At 40.2% G+C, this 25405-nt stretch overlaps 1 protein-coding gene across 1 annotated transcript; it reads left to right on the forward strand.

The window, feature by feature from the left end:
- The first annotated feature begins 387 nt into the window (after nucleotides 1-387).
- Nucleotides 388-25048, forward strand: rarres1 (retinoic acid receptor responder (tazarotene induced) 1). The gene is given in 6 exon segments (NM_001127974.1): nucleotides 388-693; nucleotides 13969-14031; nucleotides 16536-16710; nucleotides 17815-17951; nucleotides 21343-21405; nucleotides 22090-25048. Coding segments are annotated over 6 exon segments (798 nt in total). The 5' UTR covers nucleotides 388-474; the 3' UTR covers nucleotides 22231-25048.
- The last annotated feature ends 357 nt before the right edge of the window (nucleotides 25049-25405 follow it).

A 25405-nucleotide genomic window follows, 5' to 3' on the forward strand; every position in this document is an offset into this window, starting at 1 on the left:
ATATTCTGCAGTTTATAAAAAATGTAGGGCTGTATTCTTCCACCTGCTTGGTTGCCTTTATCATGATGCCTTGGGGATGATATTCTATGGCCATAGCTATTCTATCTGAATCCACAATAGGAGAGACCATGTGCTGCTGCTGTTGGTGGGATGATGGATGGTGATAGAATGAGATCTGGGCAAAATAGGTCAGGAACAGGGAAATATTTCTGGGAAGCAATTTCATCATTAGGGGCTGAGATGTAGGGGAACTACATGGTTACACAGTAAGGTGGGAGGGGGGCACAAGGAAGCGGGGCGGAGTTGGCTTTCAATCACAGCCTCTGTAATGACACCCACCTTCGGAGGGGAGGACCCTGCAAGGAATAAAGGTTGAAGCGCAGACGAGCTGATTATAAGTAGGAGTGTTTCAGTCTAGAGGGGAACATTCCAGGGCGCAAAGTGACACCTGACTTAGCGCCACCAGCACCAAACATGCAGCAGCGGCTACTCTGGCTCATCGCTCTCCTGCCCCTGGCCATACAAGCCATGCCATTCGCCGTATCTCCGGGAACATGGTCCGTCCGGGAGATCCCAACGTCCCAGCGAGCAGCAAGGGAAGCCGGCAGGGTGGCAGTGCAGTATCTCAACTACTACTCGGGCTCTCCTCACCAGCTAGTGTACCTAGATGTGGTCAGGAAGGCAACCGTGAAGGTGAGTGAGTGCTGGCGCATCAGTGCGGCTGTGGGTTCCATAACGCTGCGGCGTCTCTAGTTACCTATCTGCATTGGGATCAATAGCGGCACCGGGGTACCTGGGCAGCCAATAGCAGCACAAAACCATTAGCAGGAATCACAGGTTCTGAAGCAATGAAACCAGGTGCACATTTATATGGAGATTGCTCATTCCCTAAAATCAGCTTTGGTTTTTCTATGGCGCTAAATTAGTAGTAGTTTCCTGTTACGTGCGCCAGGAATCCAAATCCTTGCAGGGAAAGGATTTATCTCAGGTAACAGATACACAATACCAAATCTAGGGACTGCCCCACTGGGGCTCCAAGGCTCAATTAAAAATGATGTACTGTTTCTGTAATAATCAAGTAACTTTTCATTATCTCCCTCTCTTTAGTCTCACTCAAGTCCTGGGTCAGATTCACAGTTAGGTCCAATAGAATCTTGGGGGGTACTTCTTTTGCCTGGAAGATGTATTGGAGCTCACTCTTTCTAAATCACCAGAAACCGATGGTCGCACAAAACATTGTCAGATCGCCACGTGTGGGGCCACCTTAACCCCCAAAAAATGAAAGTGTATAAAAGTAATTAGAATATAATGTACTGCTTGCCTGCACTGGTACAACTTGTGTGTTTGTCCTATAAATTTATATAAACAAGCTGCTGTGTAGCCATGGAGGCAGCCATTCAAAGGAGAAACGGCACAGAAACATAGCAGATAACAGATAAAACACCATTGTATTCTACAGAGTGTATCTGTTATCTGCTAACCTGTGCTTTTCCTCCTTTTTTCCAGCTTGATGTCTGCCCCCATGGCTACACAGCAGCTTATTTATATAAATTATAGCAGTGTTACTGTAGCAAACACACATCTTTTACCAGTGCAGGGCAACAGTACATTATATTTTATTTACTTTAAAAAAAAACCCTCATGTTTTGGTGTTACTGTTTCTTCAAGCATGGGTGCAATTTCCTCCAACCCCCAATAACTTAAATTGAAAATTGAAGTTCTGTAAAACCTGAAGAGGAGCGCTGAGTTCCCTTTTGAAGCCCTGCAGGCATTAGCCCAAGGCACATCTGCATTTCTTACAAAACAGTTATCCTTTATTTGCCTTATTACCATGAAATAGCCCCAAATCAGTGTAAAAGTAGCAGGCTGCTACTGCGGGGGCTGCATAGCTGAGTGGTTGCTATAACGGTGCATGAATTGATTTTTCTGGTGAGTGCACATGTGCTATTTGGATTGTACGCTGCCAGTTACGCAAATCAGGGCGCGTTCCTACAGAATGAATGTGTGTGGTACAAAGGCTGAGACTGGATTTAGTATGGACACTGGGCCACATGAGCTCCATAGACCCATATCTGACACACACATATTTCTCTATAACTGCTCTTCTCCCTCAGTGCTGCCTCCCTGGTGCCACAGGCAGGGAAGCCCCATACAGTGTAAAGGGAAGCATCCATCTGTTAGCAGTAGGGATGCAACAGGATTCAATATGGAGTTTGGCCAGGAATTTGGCCTTTTCAGCAGGATTTAGATTCAGCTGAATCCAAGCACCTGGCTAAATCAAATTGAAATCCTTAAAATCATGTTACTTTTCATCATATGAACACAGAATTTGACAACTTTATGCCACCCTGTGCGTGGTTCTCTTTGATTCTTTCTTGCTTTAATTTGCATGTGCACATTAGGGTTCAGAATCTGTTTGGGATTCGGCGGAATCTTTCACGGTGGATTTGGGATTTGACCTAATCCCAGAAAATGGATTCAGTGCATCCCTAGTTAGCAGTTCCAGGTGTTATTTTAGCCGCTGATAGTATCTGCTCTTGTTCTGCCTGACTCTGGGCAGTTATCTGGTCCTAAAGGCCTTAAACAGCTTTTTTTTTTTTATAGAGCGGAAAATACTGTACTGTTTGTGCAGGAGGGTATAAGCACCATTGGTTCTGTGCACTGTTCCTAAGATGGGTAACCAGTACCTTGCACAAAGCATTGGTCCAGATGTTCATTATTTACCTCAACAATTAGATACATGAAGAAGCAGGGGCACATATCTTAAACCAATGATGTGCAGCTATTGCACAGAAGCCCCTAATTGTGTGATCCTGGGAGTTGTAATTCAATAGATGAGTGAATAGGGTTTATCATCTGTTTTGCCAATTCTGACTGCAAAAGATGAATACAAGTCCTTTAAGGAGAGAACAGCTTGTTCACCCCCTCCACCATTCTAATAAAAACCTTGTCAGTTTCTGACTGCTGGTTGCTATAGCAGTGACTGGCGAGCCAGTTCCCATAACAATCCAGTGCTGAATACAACTTTACTACGGGCTTTGCAAAGGAATTGCCATTCCTAGGGGCCATAGAAAATACTCATGTCCCAAGGCAAACAAAACATTCATGCATTCATGAGGTGGCAGCCAATCAGCAGCCTGTGAAGCCTGAATATAAGAAGTGGAGTTACCAAGTACTGTTATCCCTATATATATAAATATAAAGTCATTAGAGGCCAGTAAGGGTGAAGACACACAGAGCTACTAGTAGCAGCTACTTATCATGGCTACAAAAATAGACAACGCTGATGATTTACTAATAACTGGGCAATTCCCAGTATTGTGTATGGCAGGGTATTTTCTGGTGTTTAGTAGTCGTGACAAGTAGCTGCTACTAAGTAGCTCTGTGTGTATCCACCCTAAATAGAGCCACCCCAGTACTATTATCCCTGTATATTAATATAAAGTAATTAGAGGCCAGTAAAAATAAACCCCCCTAAGTACTATTATCCATATATATCAATATAAATTAATTAAAGGCCAGTAGATAAAGCACTGTTCCCTTTGTGTTCCCCAACCAGTGGCTCGTGGGCAACATGTTGCTCACCAACCCCTTTAATGTTGCTCTCAGTGCCCCCAAAGCAGGTAGTTATTTTTGAATTCCTGACTTGGGGCAAGTTTTGGTTGAATAAAACAAAGATTTACTACCAAATAAAGCCTCCTTTTATGGTGCTTGTGTTGCTCTCCAAGTCTTTTTATATTTGACTGTTGCTTACGAGTTAGAAAGGTTGGGGATCCCTGTTCTAGAGTATGTCTGAACCTTTCCGATGACTTAATCTGGAGGTGGATGGGCTTGTTTTTTTATATTGCGAAATAGTCTGGGAAATGTAAATTCAATAACGAAAATATAACACATGGTTACAGTTTAATGCAATTTATAGTTACATATTAACTGTCTGACATTTACATTACCTTTATGGCCATTTAAATGAATAGGGTCAATAAGTACGTGGGAGGGCATCTCTAATTGCGTACAGAACATTCCATCTCTCTTATGTGCATTCCCCTGACACCACATTAGAACAGTGACAGCAGAGCAAAGGGAATGCAGTTTTTGTGATACTCTGTTGAAGGTGAACTATAACACACATGGCTATAGGGTGTTGTGATTTGTGAAAGATTCTGACAAAATTCTGGGTGACTGGTTTCCTTATATAAAAAGCACAGTTTAAGCCAAATCCTTGTATCCACCTTCACGGTAAGTGCATACAAGTCTTACAAGTCTTACAAGAATAAGGCTATATAGGAGGAATTGACTGTTCACAAATGTGTATTTTGCATGCTATAAGGTTGTAAGGTTGTTTGTTAAATGTAAAAAACAACCTGAGTGAGTGCACACACTGACATATTATGGCATTAGGTTTATGATGTACCTAATGGTGGGATGTGGCTGTACCAGGCAGTACCTAGGTACATCATTTTCTGTAAAGCACTTTAAGATTGTGGAAGGTTGTGGCCAAGCAGCTTGGGGCAGTGGCATCTTAGGCCAAGACTATACTGTATGTGGTCATACATAGCCCATTGGCTGCTGCTTTTTTCTTTAGAGAAGTGACTGACAATCATAAGGCCTTTAGACATTCCTTATAGTGGCTTATAGAAGACAAATTTGGTTCTTAACCTCATATATGTGTGCTTCTATATAATAATAATATGATTTTATTAGTGATTTTTCTGCCAGTGACAGAATCACTTAGCAAATAATATTTATGGGTTGGGAGTAATAAATAAATAGATCTTCTTAATGCTATTTAGAGTTACTTCAATTTATCTTCCAATTAGTCCCTACCCCAGTATAGCTTACAATCTAGGTCCCCACCAAGCACTTACCGGTACTCCAGGTGAATTCATTGGCTGCACAGTTAGATGTAAAGGAAGGGAGTTTATATGTGGGCTCTGGAGCGGCTATAGATGAAAGTAGTTATTAGAATATTAGTAAGCTTCCTTTTATAGAAAAATACAAAGGAAATTTTGTCATGTTGTTTTACTATTTATGATATCAGTCGTCAACTGTAAAGTAAAACCCCTGATTTGTTTGTGGGGAGTGTCTGTATGGTGTTGGGCCACTGCACCTCTGTAAAAGCATTTTTTTTAAAGATCAGTGAAACAGCACCATCTTGTGGTGCCATCTATATGTTAAGGAGAATGCCTTTCCATGGCCATAAACTATGGCAGCTCTGTTCTTTTTGTATTGCACTTGAGCTGAAGGAGGATATTAATGTACGGTATCTATTATCTAAAATTCTGGGGACCTGGGGTTTTGCAGATAGGGTCTTTTTTGTATCTTGTAACACTTTATCTTAAGTCTACTAAAAAACTAAACATTACATAAACCCATTGTTTTTCTACCAATATGGATTTATTCAGCTTAAATACCATCAAGTACAAGATACTGTTTAAAGGAAATATTTCTAAAGTAGAAATTGGTTGATTTCAATGGAATGCCCCCATGTTATTGTTGGATCTATCCCCAGACGGTGGCCTCCATATAGTAACATAGTAACATAGTAAGTTGGGTTGAAAAAAGACATACGTCCATCAAGTTCAACCATAATGCCTATATATAACCTGCCTAACTACTAGTTGATCCAGAGGAAGGCAAAAAACCCCATCTGAAGCCTCTCTAATTTGCCACAGAGGGGAAAAAATTCCTTCCTGACTCCAAGATGGCAATCGGACCAGTCCCTGGATCAACTTGTACTAAGAGCTATCTCCCATAACTCTGTATTCCCTCACTTGCTAAGAATCCATCCAGCCCCTTCTTAAAGTTATATAATGTATCAGCCAGCACGACTGATTCGGGGAGGGAATTCCAGAACCTCACAGCTCTCACTGTAAAAAATCCTTTCCGAATGTTTAAATGGAACCTCCCTTCTTCTAAACGGAGTGGGTGCCCTCGTGTCCGTTGGAAGGACCTACTGGTAAATAAAACATTAGAAAGGTTATTATATGATCCCTTTATATATTTATACATAGTTATCATGTCACCTCTTAAGCGCCTCTTCTCCAGTGTAAACAGACCCAACTTGGCCAGTCTTTCTTCATAACTGAGACTTTCCATACCCTTTACCAGCTTAGTTGCCCTTCTCTGGACCCTCTCTAACTCAATAATGTCCCGTTTGAGCACTGGAGACCAAAAATGAACAGCATATTCTAGATGGGGCCTTACCAGCGCTCTGTAAAGGGGAAGAATAACCCCCTCCTCCCGTGAATCTATACCCCTTTTAATACAGCTCAAAACCTTGTTTGCCCTTGCAGCTGCTGCCTGGCATTGCTTGCTACAGCCAAGTTTATTATCTACAAGGACTCCAAGGTCCTTCTCCATTATGGATTTGCCTAGTGCAGTCCCATTAAGGGTATACGGGGCTTGCATATTTTTACATCCCAGGTGCATGACCTTACATTTATCCACATTAAATCTCATCTGCCACTTAGCTGCCCAGATTGCCAGTTGGTCAAGATCCTGCTGCAGGGATGTCACATCCTGGATAGAATTGACTGGTCTGCAGAGTTTTGTGTCATCTGCAAACACTGATACATTACTCATAATACCCTCCCCTAAGTCATTTATGAACAAATTAAACAAAAGTGGACCCAGTACAGAACCCTGAGGGACCCCACTGAGAACCTTACTCCAAGTAGAGAATGTACCATTAACAACCACCCTCTGTACCCGATCCTGTAGCCAGTTTTCTATCCATGTGCAAACGGCTTCACTAAGACCAATAGACCTTAGCTTAGAAAGCAGTCGTTTGTGGGGAACGGTATCAAATGCTTTGGCAAAATCCAAATAGATTATATCCACTGCATCCCCACTGTCCAGCTTCTTACTTACCTCATCATAAAAAGCAATTAAATTGGTCTGACATGACCTGTCCTTCATAAAGCCATGCTGATTACTGCTCATAATGGCATTCTCCACTACATAATTTTGAATGTGATCCCTTAACAAGCCTTCAAATAACTTGCCCACCACGGATGTCAAACTTACTACTACTTAATTTATTCCATCTGGCCCAGGTGCCTTGTTTACATTTATCGTGTGTAACCCTTTAAGCACCATATCCTGTGCCAACCACTGTGTAGTTGGAGCTGAGGCAACAGTGAAGCTATTGGGTGGGACTTGGCCCACTGGCTCCTCTACTGTATACACAGAAGAAAAGAACTGGTTAAGCACATCTGCCTTTTCTGTATCTGCTGTAACCATATTGTTACTATAACTCAATGGGGCCACACCCTCAACCTGCATCTTTTTACTATTAATATACTTAAAAAAATTTTTGGGGTTAGTGTAAATTTGTTTCCTGCACCAAACATTAAATGAAATAACATTATGGTCACTATTACCCAGGGGTTCAACCACTTGCACATTTGCTATACGTTCTGGGTCATTAGAGATCACTAGATCCAATATAGCATGGTTCCTGGTTGGCTCCTCAACAACCTGTGACATAAAGTTGTCATGCAGCAAGTTTATAAACTTGTTCCCATTTACTGTCCTGGCAGTACTATTGCCCCAGTCAATATCAGGGTAATTAAAATCCCCCATTATTATCACTTGCCCCAAACTAGCAGCCTTTTCTATTTGCAACAGGAGCTGGGCCTCCTCCTCTTCGCTTACATTAGGGGGTCTATAGCATACCCCTACAATTAGCTTGGTAGATTCTTTACTATCTGTGAGAAGCTCAACCCATAAGGATTCAGCTCCCTCTGTTAACCCCATCACTTCCTCCCTAATATTTGCTTTTAATTCCTGCTTAATGAACAGACACACTCCTCCTCCTTTTCTATTGCCCCTGTCCCTCCGAAACAATGTATACCCCCCAATATTAACTGCATAAATGCAATAAATATGGAAAGCTGTTGCAGGCAATGTAAATGTTACATTTTAGAACTTGGTGTAAAATGGCATTTCTGCATTTCAGAGCTTCCTGGATAATGGGTTTCCACATAATAGACTGCATACTTGTATTGGCTTTAACTGAATGATGTGATATAAATTATGTATTTTTGTGCAGAGGGATCATGCTGTACTGCAGTGCAGCCTTTATTTATATTTTGTTTAAGGGCGCTCATTCAGTGCTGGTATGTAAACACACAAGTAATAATGGTATTATATTTCACTCTTTGCCCTAACACTTCTGCCTGCGGATTATGTTTTAAAAACAAATATGGTTCTAAAAATGTTTCCTACTAGCGAGAGCAGTCAGAGTTATGTGACTTCTTACCCTGATAAAAATAGAACCAACTATTAAAGGCAGTGGTTACATGGCAGCTATTAAAGGTGATACAAAGGACAGATTATATTAGGGAGAGTTTCTGGGGTTTCTTACATAAAACAGAATGCAATTAAATCACAGAGATACCACCAGCGGAGTTTATTTAGCAGGGGTCTGGCTACCAGCCCACCGGCCTCTCCCATGCTGGGGTTGGTAGAAACAACATTTCTCCATGTAAAAAAGCAATTAAGCATCAGCTCAGAGCAGCGTAGGAGGAATATGAAAGGACGAAAGGATCAAGGAGTGAAAAAGCCATATTTGAATCTCAGCTCAGGATTATCCGTGCTATAGAAATCTGACCACAGCTCCACTTTAATGAATTGGGGAGGTTGGTGGCTCGTCTGTGCAGCCCACGCCAGAGTATTACGGACATTAACTCTTTCTCTGGCGTGACTTCCCAGCTGTGAGCAAAATACCAAAACAGGAAATTCCTCATTAAAGGGGGATGTTTTCCCCTTTCTCCTGTCAGCGTCCAGGAGATAGTGGTAATAACAGACAATATGACATTATAACTGGTTGTATCCGTTTTGATTATTGCCAGTTTAAATTTAAATACCTATCAGTGAACTTTCTAATTGTAACTCAACTGATACCTAAATGATTATTGCACTCTCACAAATGGGGATTATCACTTTATCTGCTTGTCCAGAGGCTGCCTAGTATTTCACATATAGCAGATACACTTGCAGTGATAACAACATTGCTATAAAATGGCATAAGTTTGGGGGTTCTTGTCACAACAATATTGCACTTCCCTTTCAAACAGCATTTTATATACAGTGTATTCATATTGATAATTCAGTACAATCTTATTTTATATATTTATTTATTTAAATAAATACAATCTTTAAACCCAGCAAAGGGGTATTTCTACATTACAGTGCTTTGCTTCCTAAGCTCTACAATTAGTCATAAACAGTAGAATAGTAAAAGATATACCCAGCCAACTGGTCGAATTGATAACCATACATGCTATGATTGCCTTTCTATTGTTCTGATGTACTATACAATGGCGATATAGTGCATAAGAAGATTTTGCAATATGCCTGGTCCCCCAACCAACCAATATCCTTAGTGCATGGATATTGATTGGGTTTGGCAGGCGGCCATACATGTTTTGAAAATTGTACAAACTTAGTAGCACTTGGCCTGTGAATGGTGCCAAAATGACTGCCTGCCAATCGAAGTCATCCCAGGGATTGGCTAGATATCAGGCAAGTTCGCTAATACTGACTAGGCTAGGACCACATTGACCCATTAATGCACTTCGTTCTCTTTCAGTCTATAGCGGCCCCAGTTATAATCCAATTGAGATGGAACTGCCCAAATGATTTTACATTCATACTATACTTATAGAACACCAGGGGGCATATTTATGGACAATTGTAGATGACCGTTTAAATCTAATTGCTGATTGTTTATGATGGGTAACATCACCAGTGATGCTTGTCTCCAATGTTAATAAATATTCCCCTTGAAGTGTAACATCCTGGCAGCTCCCCCATGTATCCACACAACTGATTACTGGGAAACACCCACTTTCCAAGGAGCCCTGTGACTTGCCCTATTCCTCAAATTATGTTTTGAAATTCACATCCAGTTGTTTTTCAATGATAAAAGTGCGGCGCAAACCATTTAGTTGATTCAGACACATGCAGTAATGCTACCAGAAGCCCATTTAATTTGATTTTGCATTTTGTTCTTGTGTGAGAAATAATTGTCCAAATCAGAGTGTGAGGATTCATTCCCTGCTTGACTTCAACAGAAACGCTTCCATCAACAGCCGGCACAGGATTTATGTGCGAGGCCTAATTGATAGTGCTGATACCATATGGCAATCAGCCAGAAAGTGAGTGGGTGTCTCCTAGTCATATTTAACTAACAAGTCTACAGTACTTGGAACATGCGTTTGTACCACTTTGTGTGATACATACTATAAAACCCAGTAAGCACATACAGCCCAACATATTATACAGCCTTACATACAGTGCTACAGAATATGCAGATATTATAATCATGCATGGTACACTTCTTCATCTGGTATCTAACCAGCTTCTCTGTGCTTATAGAGTGCTGTGTATGTAGGCCGCTCCAAACAACTACAGGCAAACCTAGCTTGTATAATTCCAGCCTGGTGTTTTAAAAATAACTGTGCCCTTGTTGTTTGAAATGTAAAATGAGTGCTGCAGTGGCTTTTTCAAGAACCTTCTATGAGCTGAATAAAAAAGGACAAACGTGGAGTTATAAGTTATAGGGAAAGCTTTTCTGGGGGAAAATATTGGCATTAATAACTCTGGCATTTTCACAAGTCAAGAGGCAACACGGTAACAAGTCACTGGAAGGATATGTTGTAGCTCTCTAGCTCTGGTCACTTGTCTCAGTAGCAGATAGAAGTCACATATAATCAGTCAATTAGGGCCGTGCTCCTGCTCCTATACTTGGTGAAGGATGAAATATCCAGCAGGGAATGTCCTGGTAGCTAAAATGCTGAAGGTAGAACTTTAGTCTACAGCACCATGAAAAAAGACACCTCTGTCAGGAAACTGTAAAGCTATGGGTTCAGCACTTCTCTTCATATAAATAATGGGTCCCTGCAGCAGAAGCCAGATATCTGTACCCATACCTGAATTCAGTGGCTTAAATAGATGAAAATGGGCCCCCCAGCAAATTTAATTTAGGACCCCAAAATATTAGTAAGTTGACCTATTCTATCAAGATATATTGATATTGCTCATTAATTAGGGCCTCACTAGGGCCCTCTACATTTCTGGGTGTGCATTTTGACTTTTGATATTATCACCAGAACAGGCAAAATGCTGATCTAATCCTTTGTGTACAGGACGTTCAACATATGGCATGGCATATTGATGCCTTTTATTGAAGTTATTTGGTCTCAACACATTCTCGTTTGTGTGTATTTGCATCATGTCCCATGGTGCCCCCAGTCTGATGCGTTGCTTTCAAGTGCTTCTAATGACAAGAGGGAACTCTGGCACTACTGCCACCCTGAAGGTGTAGCGGGCTTGGGGCAAACGAATCACGTGCAGATGTTATTTTAACTGATAGCTCCAGAAATTAATCAATAACTACTGAAACAATTTTGAGCACAGTTGCTTTTGATTTGTAAAAATGTGTGTTTGTGTGGGAAAATATGTCATTTTATGCATAAAAATTGTGTCCAAAACAGCCCACTGTGTTTGCAGTGGTAAATAAGCCCCTACATGTGCTTAAGTGTAGCTTGTTACGTTTCAATTTAATATATATTCTGCAGTGCCTAGGCGTCCTTGTCATGGAATTCTCCACACTGTCTTCTTATCACAGAGATACGGGAAGGCACACTGGGCTCTTTCTCTTGAACGGCTGACAAGATAGTGCTCTTCTAACTAAGTACAGATTGTATCTTTTCTAGGTACAAGCTGTGCCATTAGGATCAAATTTAGAAATTGCTTTAACCCCGCAGAACCATTTGTTCAGTTATTAAAGAGAACTGTTAAATCACTGACTAACGCACGCATCAATAACTCCGTAATGCAGCCAGATAAAGCCACACACGTAACAGTAAGTACATTTAGGAAAAGTCTGGGAAGTGTCTGACAAAAGATTAGCCTGGGCAAATTGAAATCAAGTGGCTGCAGGCAGGGTATTTTTTTTGCTTTGTTAGATATTGTGCATTTAAATGCATTTAAAATCCATGAACCAATTTTTATTTAAGCATTAAGGCCGTATTCACTCAACCTTTACTAAAGGATCTTCAGCGAGGCAGACAGAGGCTTTTCAGCCCATCATACATTGCCTATTGGTGCACTGAAAATGATGATGTATTTAATGCAGAGCTAAAGTACTAGGCACTTTTGCTATTTGCATTGACTTTTTCATAATATTAGCAGTTTTACACCACTAATATCATGATTCTAAAAAGCAGCACTGCAGAGCCACCCCGGCAGTGGGTTAAATGTCTAATGCAGTAAGTATCCCACATCTCTATACAATTCTGTCACTAATCGTCAGCTGTCAGATTTAACATTTAAACCAGCAGCGGAGATAACTGTGCAGAGACCAGAGACACTTTTTCCATCAGACAATTAACTCTTTAATAGCTACTGTACATGAAAAGTGGTGTAAAATTGGTAATATCATGAAAACGATAAAAAATTATGTAAATTGCAAAAAGTACTTGTAAGAACACTCTGAGCAATTTGACACTTTTTAACTTTCTCTTTATAATCCTTGACCCCTTTTGCAACACTGTACATTAATATGCAATTAAGCTTTAAAACCATGTTTACTTTCCTATTGCTGAGGGATCTTTAGTGAGGTAAACAGGGTGGTTTTAAGCCCCAGTTCATTCAGATACACTTGCGGATGCATACTTAAGCTAAAGGCTTAATGGCAGCTGGAAGTAATATAAGGCTACAGTATGTACAAAGACCCAGCACTAAAAGCCTACACTGTGCTACAAGAACTGATTATTTTTTGTTATTATATGTTATTAATAGTTCTGACACATTTATGCAACACTTCACAGGGTCATGAATATGTAAAGATAGTGATATTCTGAGACTGTTTGCAGTAGATAGTAATATGCGTTTAGGGCTGAATCGGCATGTGGAGGTAGAATCCATATTGTTTCTACCTCCATATCAGGCCTGAACGTCAGTGGAGGGAACTAACGATCTTTAGATCATTATTGGTACATGTATGGCCACCTTTAAGAAATCAGTTTTCTATTTTAGATTACCTAGTGGCACTAATAAAAAGCGAATTTTAATGAAAATGGTTTATTTAGATCAGTGATCCCCAACCAGTGGCTGTGGGGCAAAATGTTGCTCACCACCCCCTTGGATGTTGCTCTCAGTGCCCCCAAACCAGGTAGTTTTTTTTGAATACAAAGAAAAAAGTAGCAGAGCACCACAAGGGTAAAAATAAAAATCAGTCTTTATTCCATCATCAGTAAAAAGCACATGATATGCCACGAAACGCATAAAGCGTAGGTCCATTGGGATGTACATGTGCTTTTTACTGATGATGGAATAAAGACTGATTTTTATTTTTACCCTTGTGCTGCTCCGCTCTTAGTATTTCTACTGTTGGGATCTATCTGGGAGCGGGTTGCGAGTAGCACACCTGGGTTTGAGCGGTAAGTGCTCCCGTGTATTGTTCTTATTTCACATTTATTTTTGAATTCCTGACTTGGTGGCAAGTTTTGGTTGAATAAAAACAGGATTTACTACCAAATAAAGCCCCCTGTTAGCTGACAGTGTGCATAGAGGCTGCCTAATAGCCAATCTTAGCCCTTATTTGGCACCTCCATTAACCTTTATGGTGCTTGTGTTGCTCTCCAAGTCTTTTTACATTTGACTGTGGCTCATGAGTAAAAAAAGTTGGGGATCCCTGATTTAGATGAACCAGGGTTTTATATATGGTCTGTTTGATCCAATATATTTTTATAGAGACCTGCATTGTTCAAGGGTATAGTTTTCCTTTAATAATTGTTACTAAATGCAGTAATATGCAATTATTCATTCGAGCATCCCTTTTGAAAACTGGGGTCCCAGGCTAAATTCTGTCTCTGCTGCACTGATGGATCATGGATTGGAGAAAGAAAGAAAGAGGATGGGTAAATTGTACTACTGACATTTTCTTTTCTCTTATAGTCTGTTCCAGAGATAGGGGACAAATTCTACATTGAATTTACAACTAAGGACTATCAGACCAATGTAAGTACATTGACTTGTATGTGTTTATTTTGCTTAATCCATTGATTGATTTTGCTGAATGGGGCGGTTGGGTTGTTAGTGAGCAGTAATGGAGATAAGACTAATGTGTGTGTTGCATTGCTGTCAACTTTTAGTAGTATAAAGTTGGGGGATATGCGGTGCACAGTGCCCCCACTCCATTTTTCAACCCCAGACTGACATTGGATTTTGCCAGCAGTGAGTAGAAAATTGGGGCAATGCTGAATAGTGATGGAAGCCTGGGGGAGGGAGCCCAAAATCAGTTAACTCCCAGGAAAATGGGGAGAGTTGACAGGATGGTGCTGTACTGAGCACACGAGAGTACTGAAAATAGACTGTTAGTACATTCCTGTGCCTGCTATGTAGGTTCCTGCCATAACCTGGAGCATAGAGAGAGAAAGCATGGCCAGATATAGCAGTATTATTAAATCATACCTGTGATCTCTAACCTGCAGCCTCACAGGATTGTTCTTCATATAAGTCTCCCATCAGCTGGGAGATATATATATATATATATGTGTGTGTGTGTATATATACATACAGTGGAGGAAATAATTATTTGACCCCTCACTGATTTTGTAAGTTTGTCCAATGACAAAGAAATGAAAAGTCTCAGAACAGTATCATTTCAATGGTAGGTTTATTTTAACAGTGGCAGATAGCACATCAAAAGGAAAATCGAAAAAATAACTTTAAATAAAAGATAGCAACTGATTTGCATTTCATTGAGTGAAATAAGTTTTTGAACCCCTACCAACCATTAAGAGTTCTGGCTCCCACAGAGTGGTGAGACACTTCTACTCAATTAGTCAACCTCATTAAGGACACCTGTCTTAACTAGTCACCTGTATAAAAGACACCTGTCCACAGAATCAATCAATCAAGCAGACTCCAAACTCTCCAACATGGGAAAGACCAAAGAGCTGTCCAAGGATGTCAGAGACCTGCACAAGGCTGGAATGGGCTACAAAACCATTAGCAAGAAGCTGGGAGAGAAGGTGACAACTGTTGGTGCGATTGTTCGAAAATGGAAGGAGCACAAAATGACCATCAATCGACCTCGCTCTGGGGCTCCACGCAAGATCTCACCTCGTGGGGTGTCAATGATTCTGAGAAAGGTGAAAAAGCATCCTAGAACTACACGGGAGGAGTTAGTTAATGACCTCAAATTAGCAGGGACCACAGTCACCAAGAAAACCATTGGAAACACATTACACCGCAATGGATTAAAATCCTGCAGGGCTCGCAAGGTCCCCCTGCTCAAGAAGGCACATGTGCAGGCCCGTCTGAAGTTTGCCAATGAACACCTGAATGGTTCTGTGAGTGACTGGGAGAAGGTGCTGTGGTCTGATGAGACCAAAATAGAGCTCTTTGGCATGAACTCAACTCGCTGTGTTTGGAGGAAGAAAAATGCTGCCTATGACCCCCAAAACACCGTCCCCACCGTCAAGCATGGGGGTGGAAACATTTTGCTTTGGGGGTGTTTTTCTGCTAAGGGCACAGGACAACTTATTCGCATTAACGGGAAAATGGACAGAGCCACATATCGTGAAATCCTGAACGACAACCTCCTTCCCTCTGCCAGGAAACTGAAAATGGGTCGTGGATGGGTGTTCCAGCACGACAATGACCCAAAACATACAGCAAAGGCAACAAAGGAGTGGCTCAAGAAGAAGCACATTAAGGTCATGGAGTGGCCTAGTCAGTCTCCGGACCTTAATCCAATAGAAAACCTATGGAGGGAGCTCAAGCTCAGAGTTGCACAGAGACAGCCTCGAAACCTTAGGGATTTAGAGATGATCTGCAAAGAGGAGTGGACCAACATTCCTCCTAAAATATGCGCAAACTTGGTCATCAATTACAAGAAACGTTTGACCTCTGTGCTTGCAAACAAGGGTTTTTCCACTAAGTATTAAGTCTTTTTTTGTTAGAGGGTTCAAAAACTTATTTCACTCAATGAAATGCAAATCAGTTGCTATCTTTTATTTAAAGTTATTTTTTCGATTTTCCTTTTGATGTGCTATCTGCCACTGTTAAAATAAACCTACCATTGAAATGATACTGTTCTGAGTCTTTTCATTTCTTTGTCATTGGACAAACTTACAAAATCAGTAAGGGGTCAAATAATTATTTCCTCCACTGTATATATATATATGTAATCATGGACTTCAGGGTACACTAAGAGCTATGAGCATAATACAAAGATCAACAAGTAAAACAAAAGGCCTTTTTAGGCTTCTAGTTGTGCTCAAGTGGTTGTACTTGCTATATTACTATTGCGGTAGTTTCATGCCCTGCTTAGAACCAAAATGGAACAATACCCTGCCTACTTAGTAGGACATATTTCAAACAACATGTAAATGACTTGGATAGACAGGAGTATATCTCAGGGGTTCTATAATTTAAAAGTCTTCAGATAGGAAAGTAAGGAGGGTGTATGGGCCAAGTGATGACTACCAGCACTTATCTCTGCTTCTCTATTGTAGCAGGAGGTTCGGGTATGCACTGCATCAGTTTTCTTCCGACAGAGACAGGCAAAGCCAGCCATACATGTCAACTGCTCTACCAGCGGGAGCCTGATGAAGGCACGGGAAGATGATTATAATTTTTACAGGCAAATGAAGAAACAAATAACACCCATTAGTGGAAAGGACATTCCTGGTAAGTTGCAGGCTGTCAAACATGTAGAGAGTGATGTTATTTAGCAATCTGGCTTAATATAAGTGTAGTAAGATACCACACTTGTACAATGTTTTTAAAAACAGCAGAACTGCCTGCAGAATTTAAATTCTATGAAAGGTAGGTAACACTTTGGATGGTGCACTGTTTATCCATTGCCTGAGTTCTAGGGGTATACACAGTATAACTCCAAAGCAAGTGGGTGGGGGGGGGGGTCCTTTCATACAACCCTTGGAATTTGGGTGAGTGGAAACTAAGGGCTTAGGACACTGTCAGTGACAACCTTGTGAGGAAATTGGGCACAATTCACTGATGCCGGTAACAGAGTATATCATTGACTGTAGTTCTCTGTGTCTAAATTGTAACAATGAATATTGCCAATTCTAGCCATTGTTGCAGTCTTACAAGATAATCCTATGGTATGCCCAGAGTTTACTTTCTGTCCGCCACATTGTAGCTGTTGTCCCCCTCCCACCTTATTTCCAGTGCATGCCCTTGCTATCTGCACATACTGCATCTAAACTGTATGCAATGTTGTGTATAGGAGCTCATTCAAACTGCCTGAAAAGCCTCCTGCTCCTCTGCCAGCGCTGCCTGACTCTTTAATATGGTGGGCCATTTATTTGACTTTCTTCATGTTTTAAAATGATAAACAGCAGTCTGTGGAGCCCAGAGGCAGACATGGGATGGAAAAATACATTAGAGCACCACATCTGGCCAGCAGGCCTACATTTGGACAGCCCTACATGATTATTCATTGTCAGTATACAGAAATAGTAGTATTTTTGTCATGAATTTCTTCTCCATACTGTATCTAGGGGCTCACTAATGCTGTTTTCAGAAAGAACGCAAATAATGATTCTGTTCTCTTGAAAGTCTTGGAAATTCATAAATCCATCTTCTTCCTCTGTGCCCACTTAATCCGTGTATACTTTGTGCATTATTTTTGGTAATTATGCAGTCAGTTTGAACCAATTCAAATCTTCTGACCTAGAGAAACTGATGCATTAAAAGTGATGATAATAATAAACACAATCTTCATATCAGGATTAAGGAATAACCCCTTGTGTTTTTTCCATTTATCAGACAGTTTTGGGTTCATTGATCCCGATATGCTGCCTGTGTGGTACTTGGCCATTATGGGAAGCAGCTTTGCAATATGGGAAAAGACCTCAGAGGAACGCAGTTACACTATGGCACAGATCAAGACCGTGCAGCAGCTGGTAAGAGGAGCTTATATATATATATATATAATAGATAGATTTCTGTGTAATCATGACTTTTAAGAATATACAGCATGTGCAGTAAACAAGGTTTGCAATGAAACATGTTAGGAAAGTGTAGGAAAATGTTATGATGTAGGTTAGGAAACCTGTAGGCTTTCATATGTTGCTAAACTACAACTCCCAATATCCCCCACAGCCTTGACTGGGCTTTGTAGGGAGGATGCCTATTCCTGTGTGTGCGTTACGTGCCTGGAATTCTCCAGAACACTTTGTCCTCAAAAACTGATGCTGAGGAAATAAAGTGATGGTTCTGGGAAGTTAACAAGCTGTGGGTGGAACCATATGCATCAGTGAATTTATATTAACATGTACGCTGCTGAAGCCTTAATGTGCTCAGTTCTCATGAATATACATCATGTTTTATACATTGGCAAATCCTTTCTTTTCTCCAGCTGTTGTGCATCCACCACTCCCTTCCTCCTTAGATGAGTCAGCCATACCCAACCAGTGGCCGCCAAACTCTACTGGAACTACAACTCAGCATTGGAGCAACAGTCTGCATTGTCAGTTTGACACTAGCTGGAGCACCAGTGGTTGCAATTATTATATTTATATATTAGCCATAGTTGTTCAACACAGCTAGAGGCCAGCACCGCACGTCAAATTTTGGAAATGTGCCACATTGTTTGTGCCACTGTGACATTCTCTCAAGGTCACATCTCAGATTTCCTGCAGTTTGCTGTACTTCAAGCTGCTTTTTTGATGATGCTAAGGAGTTGGTAAATAAAGGGAAGGATGACCTAATAATACATCTTAATTATATACAATGTATTTCACCTAAGTTATATATTAAAAAAAAGAACCTTAATGAGTTCTCATATTTTCTTAGTATTGAAAGCTGCTATAATGGTAAGATAGGTAGAGACACTAACAGTAAGCTGCAATGTTATTATTATATTAAATGCCAATACATTACTCAGACAGGAAACCTGCTGTCCCTGTCTCAACCACACATGCACACATACAGACACACACATGTACATACCTGATTGCCAAAAGAATAATGCACTTGGTATATTTGTAGGTAATGCAGTAGTTACCCTTAAAAGGTTTACAGTATATTTTGCTTTACTAATCATAGAAGCTGATACATGGCTTAATACTTTCAATAAAACCTGAAATGTACTGTGCTGACCAGCACGTAGAAGCCCTTCCCTGTATCTTACAAATATGTATACAGAGTACAGTAGGGTCACTGAAATCAGACCATGCACATAGTTCCCTGGGTGGAATCAAGCCCAGCAATGCTAGCTACCATATTGTCTGCACCCCCTGTGTCTTAAAATAAGTTGGAATTCAGGTTAATGCTAAAGTAAATATTTTTATTTCAAGAACAGAATAAGGGCAAGTTAAATTTGGCATTTTTAGGACAATTACAGCAAAGGTGGGAGACAATCATGGGGCATTTAAGAGGCCTAAGTGTGTAGTTAAGCTTAAATCATTTATTTCTGTCTTCCCCCATCACAAAAGATAAGACATGGATTAATGCTTCTACATGCGTTATGTATCCCCCTCCCCTTCCATGCTCTGAGCCACAGGGCAATGAGTTAGTCTAGAACAGTTCAGTGCACACATGCATGCAAGGCATTTGCTGTAAATGTATTTTTTGTTTAAAAGGGCCTGTTAATGTGTTTTCTTTCCATAAAATAACCCACATGCACAAACATTCAGCAGCTCCCAGTAGGGGACACAAGCGGATGGATTCTGTAGATCCATCCACCCTGTGCCCAGGGAAGAAGAGGTAAAAAAGAGGGAATCTGTTATTTGTATGAGTTATGCATATAATTTGCTCACCCTTTGTCCAGTTTGGTAGGGAAAATAGTAGAATTAGGACCCCAGTGCAGGTGTTTCTTATGTGGAATTAATTTTGCCTATATAGATCTCCCTAGACTGGAGTTGTTACAGAACTGGGTTACAGAAGCCTGGCAGTCATAGCTGACCAATATCATTATGTGGGTATGTAGCCCAACATGAACTGAATATGTCATGTTAGAACTACATCAACTGAGCACTCATATTTCTCTAAACTACCCAGTAAATTTGCAGAGAATACATGTGCTTGTTTTGCTTGCAGCTTGTACAGCAGTCATTTTAAAAGGACATTTAGTTTTTATCTTGCTGACAGCGGCATGAGCAACTGCCTGGCGTAATGGAAAGCAGCTGTTTCTTTGTGACCATGTCACAGCGTGGCTTGGCATTTGCATCATAACATTTTAGCACAACCCATGCTACAGATAAACACTGGGAGGGCTCTAGTTTGCCAAACATTTTGAATAACACTACTACTAGTTTATCATTGGATTACCATGCTGTGAGAAAGCCCATTAATATAGGGTATATTGTACCACACGTGTGGTAAAAGAAAGGATGTTAAAAGTGACAGAGGAATTCCATGGACATATATAGACCAAGTGTTTTTATACAGGTCCTGGAACTCTGAGGTGACTTCTAATATCACTGTATTTTACAACAGAGGGTACATTATTCATTATAATGCCCCAGTTTCAGTGAGTCACGTGACACATATTCTGTTACTTAGCACCAATATTTTGAACTAATTGTTGATCCAAATGGCAAAGTGGAAACACAATTTGTATCATTTCACTGACAAATTACTATTATGTGTTTAGGTCTTGGATAGGTACCATTTTACTTTTGTTTCACCAATAAATGGAACCCTTAAAATCAAATTTTTCTCATTAGTGTTGGACTGGGTCGGTGGTACACAGGGAAAAATCCCATTTGACACCGCAGGCCCAGAACCTATCCCATCAGCGCTTCCCCTGAGCCTTTGATCTCTCTCCCTCCAGTGCACTAAAGTGTGGGTTGGTGTGGGGGTCCCTGGGCAGCAGGGAGGGTCCTGCACTCCCCAGTCCAACCCTGTTTCTCATGCAAGAAGCTGTAATAGATGCTATAGGCACTGCAGCTCTTCTAGTTAAGTGAAATAGTGCAGCCTATGGCAGATGCCCAGCAGTTCTACATCCTTAGAAGCAATATATTTTAATATGTATGTTCTTCTAGGAGAGATACTATTTAGATAATTAAGAAAGACAAAGGCTTAGGCTGCTGCCTCAAGGGGCATTTTCTCAGCCTGCGTAAAGGTGTATAAGGCCAATACAGTGTCTCTGGGTGCAGACACACCAGAGCACAGATTGAAATGGAGGGGTCTTTCTTGGACTTCATATAAGCGTATACGCGGCTTAAAAACTGCCCCATGTGGCAAAAGCCTTAGGCCAAACACACAGCAGTGCTGAGAGAACCTGAGCATTTGGTTATTTGTTTGGTAAACTCAATGTTTATAATCAACATAACAAACTTGTATTTTCAGCCCCGGAAAGATGATTCAATCGCTTTTGATTACGACATCCTCCTTCATGAACTTCCAACTGAGGTATGGGATAGCTAAATCCTGACTAACAGTACTGGCTTCCAGATAAAGGGTGGGAATGAGAGGGTAGCAGCAATTTAGTTACCTCATATTGCACATACCAATCCTGTGTACTGTACATTAACTTCTTCACTTGCACCCAACCTCCGTAGTGTACATAGTGTATATCCAAGGTGTGTTTATTGTAGTGTTCCTTGGTGTGCACACCCAGCCTGCATGTTGTATGTTAGTAGTCTGAATTGCACTGTTGATAACCCACTGTATTCTGTGCTGTTTATCTACTGTATAAACATGAGCCTTACAGATTGAATGGTTACCCCAGGGCTACATACGGCTGCTTATTTATATAAACTATGTTAATGTTTCTCAATTAAACATACGGTTTTTACTATTGCAGGGCAACACTATATTATACTTCAGTACATATGAAACATTCATTTTTTGGTGAAATATCAGTGACCCTTTTATTTTTGTCACTAAGATATCTAGAAACTATTTTATTTTCTATAAGTGCTCACCCATGCTTTTTGTATATACAGTAACCCCACCTATTAGTAGTACTTTTATTTATTAGTGTGCTCAGTCCATGAAAATGACACTATATTGTTCTTTTTATTTTGCCTTAAATAGTTACAGTTACATAGCATAATGTGTGCACAGACCAGAACCCGCATGTTTCTCTTTCAGGAAATGATATTTTGCAGCCTCCATATTGTCTGGATTCCTGGGAAGCCGCCCAAAGTGGATTATGAGTGTTCCCACAATGCTGAGAATGGCTCAGGCACTGAATCAGAAGAAGGATCAACTTTCTTGGGGAATTTCAAATAGAACAAAGAATGCTTGTCTTCTGTAAAAACCTTATATCAAGGTTTTTGAAAATGATACTTCTGATTTTAATGGTGGGATAGCTTCTAGACTAGGCAAATAGGAACAGGATTACTCCACCAGCTCCGTAGATGCACTTACTAACGCAGGTCCTTAACTGTCGCCTACTGAAATGGCACATGGTGTACTATCATACGGCGCACTCAAAGCTCACACACTGGCTGCTCTACTTGGTAGTGTTGGCTGTTGTTTTACCCCACTTTTTCACTGCCCCATGCCCCTCCTTTAGGTTCCCATATAAAAATTAATTAATGACAAAGAAATGAGCACATACTGGGTGACACAGGCATACACACGCAATATATACATAGAATGTGTACACTTCCACTGTAAGCTGCAGCCTTCTGGTGGCTTACAATTGAATGAGAATGTCGCTGCACGTCAACCTGAACAAACAACAGACAGCTTTGATCAGAGTTAATTCTGTCTTGATGAAAGTGTTTCAACACCAAAACGTTGACCTAACAAATTTCTTTTTTTTTTTTTATTATTAAGGCTGGTGCACACTTAAAACCAATAATAATTTGGGATTAGAGTTTACATTATGGTATAAAATATAACTAATTCCCATAAGGAGTCACTTATCATGACCCTTAGTGCTCATTCAAAGAGCACTGTTTGCCCTCATTCTGGGGTGCAGTCTGGGACATGAGATGCATTATCAGGATGCGCAGGCTAGCCCTGTACTGATGAATGCCATAGGGCTAGTGGTAAGGACAGGGACTTATTGCAACTTGCATCTTCTGCCGCTTTCTGAATGATACAAAAGTTAGGGGAATAAAGCAGGGATGAGTCTGTGCCTTCCCTCACCAATACAGTGCTGGTGAATGCAATCATCCTTATAATTTGTGTAGCTAGTCCCAGAGACCTGTGGCAATTTGGAAAGACAAGAAACATTGTGCATGGAAGACATGGAAATGTACATATTCATTGTATCTTGAGCATCTAACTGAAGTGTTCTTAGGCCAAGAATAATGGCTAAAAAACTGATATCCCTCTACTCATCTTCAAAGGATATTGTTTTATTTGTGCATAAAACTCTTCTCCCGGTACTTCTCTTATAAATAAAAGTGGGAGCTGCCATTTATCCTGTGTTATATGAGGCAATCACCATAGATGATCAAGAAAATAAAAACCCTCAGAACAAATGAATGTAAAATTGCTCCCCTGAGCACTTTTACTATTTACATCATCTTTTTCTTATTTTCAAGATAATAGTGTTTTTTTGCAGTGCTAATATAATGACATTGAAACAACAATGCCACCTGGTCAGTTAAGCCAATTGTCTTGAAAGTCAAAAGTAGAAAGAGTAGAAAATAATAATTTGCCTATGCAGAGCAACATCACAGGCAAACTAAATGCTTCAGTACAATGCAAATATGTAGGAAAGAAATATTTTTATACACTATGAAAGATGCCTTCATACCAATTGGAAGAAATATGCTAAAAATACTAAGAATGTAAAGGGGAAATGCACCCTACTTTAGTGTACCACTCTGTATGTCTTACCCAATAGAATGAAGTCAGGTTAATCCCATGGAAAGACAATCCTGCCCTAAACACTTTATGGCTTGTACTGATAGTGCAGTTCAATCATTGACTACTGTTACATGACAGGCTGCTGTGGCAAAATGACAATAAAACTACCAAAACCCTGGAAGATATGGCTGGTCAATTTATCAGTTTTTTACCATTTTTCACCATATCTCAAGCAGATTGACATTCTTTTTAGTTAATAGTCATTGTTGATTCAAGCCCTTTTTAAGATTACTGCCCTGCCCTCTGTGATTACATTTTCAGTCTGAGGTTGAATCTAACAGTTTGGAAAACTAAATCGGCCACATATCAACCTGACAAGACATATAAGCGGCTCTCACTGCTTTATCCACCTTAGGGAAATGGGATCTAGCTTCTGCCTTAATTAAACAGGTGAGACAACAGTTTAATTAAATCGAAGTTTATAAAATTTATAAAAATGTATCATTACAGATGGGCCAGTTTTTAATTATTAGCCTCCTTATTATCCCTATTCCTGTCATGCAGTTAAACTACTATATGCTTATCAGGGTCTCTGACCCAAGCAACTTAAAATTTAGAATTATTGGATTAAAATGGACTCCAGGGGAGATGGCCTTCTTGTAATTTGAACATTTCTGGATAATGGGTTTTGGGATAAGATATCCCATACCTGTACTATAAGTTCATTTTCTAGTGATCTACCTCCTTAAGGGCTTGACCAATTGTTGCACTGCAGCTCCCAGCAGCCCTATATGCAAGGCTACAGTGAGACAAGTGGTGTATTCCCAACTTAAAGGTATGTTTTATCAACTTAATTCTGGGGACCTTTAGGGCAAACACCCTTGTTATTACATCATGGTTTTAAAGGTTCATGTAAACGCTTAAGATGGAAACCCCTGAAAATAGAACAAAGCAGACCTAGACTGGGATTCAAAGTAGGCCCAAACAGCCCCCCACCAGCCCTTTGAATAGTGACAGTCTATGGCATCTTACAGCAGCCCCTCTGGCATTTGCCAGAATTCACAACTTGCCAGTCCAGGCCTGTAACACAGTGTATAAAAAGCTAAGTCTATATATATATACTGCACTTTACTGGAGTGCAACAAAAAGCCATATAGTAGACTATATTAAAAATGTAATCTATTTTTTCATTATTTTTTTGCACTAGAAACGCTGCATTTAGAAATAAACACCTGTAAAGAATGGAAGTATTTAATATTTTAATAAAATTACATGTATGTAATGTATGTATGCGCTTTTTTGTGAAAGGTTCTTTAATTAAGGGAATGCATGAACAAAATCAATGTGTGCACAATATATAGGGGGGCATTTACTAACATTTGGTTTTTTTTTTTTTACTTTTTTTTTTCATGATTTGTAGAAATGAGTTTAGGTGTGGTTTCAAAAACCGAGTGTCATTAAATTGCTTCCATTTTAACATACTGCACTTACACATCTATTAATAAAGGAGCCAGGTAGTATTTGTGACTATACACCACATTCACAAATGTACAAGCTAGTAATTCTGTTAGCATTAGCAAATAGGGCTGCTGCACCAAGGCAAAGTGACAAGAGCTCCTAAAAACACATTTCTTACTAT

Source organism: Xenopus tropicalis, chromosome 5, assembly GCF_000004195.4.
Source record: "Xenopus tropicalis strain Nigerian chromosome 5, UCB_Xtro_10.0, whole genome shotgun sequence".
Lineage (NCBI taxonomy): Eukaryota > Metazoa > Chordata > Amphibia > Anura > Pipidae > Xenopus > Xenopus tropicalis.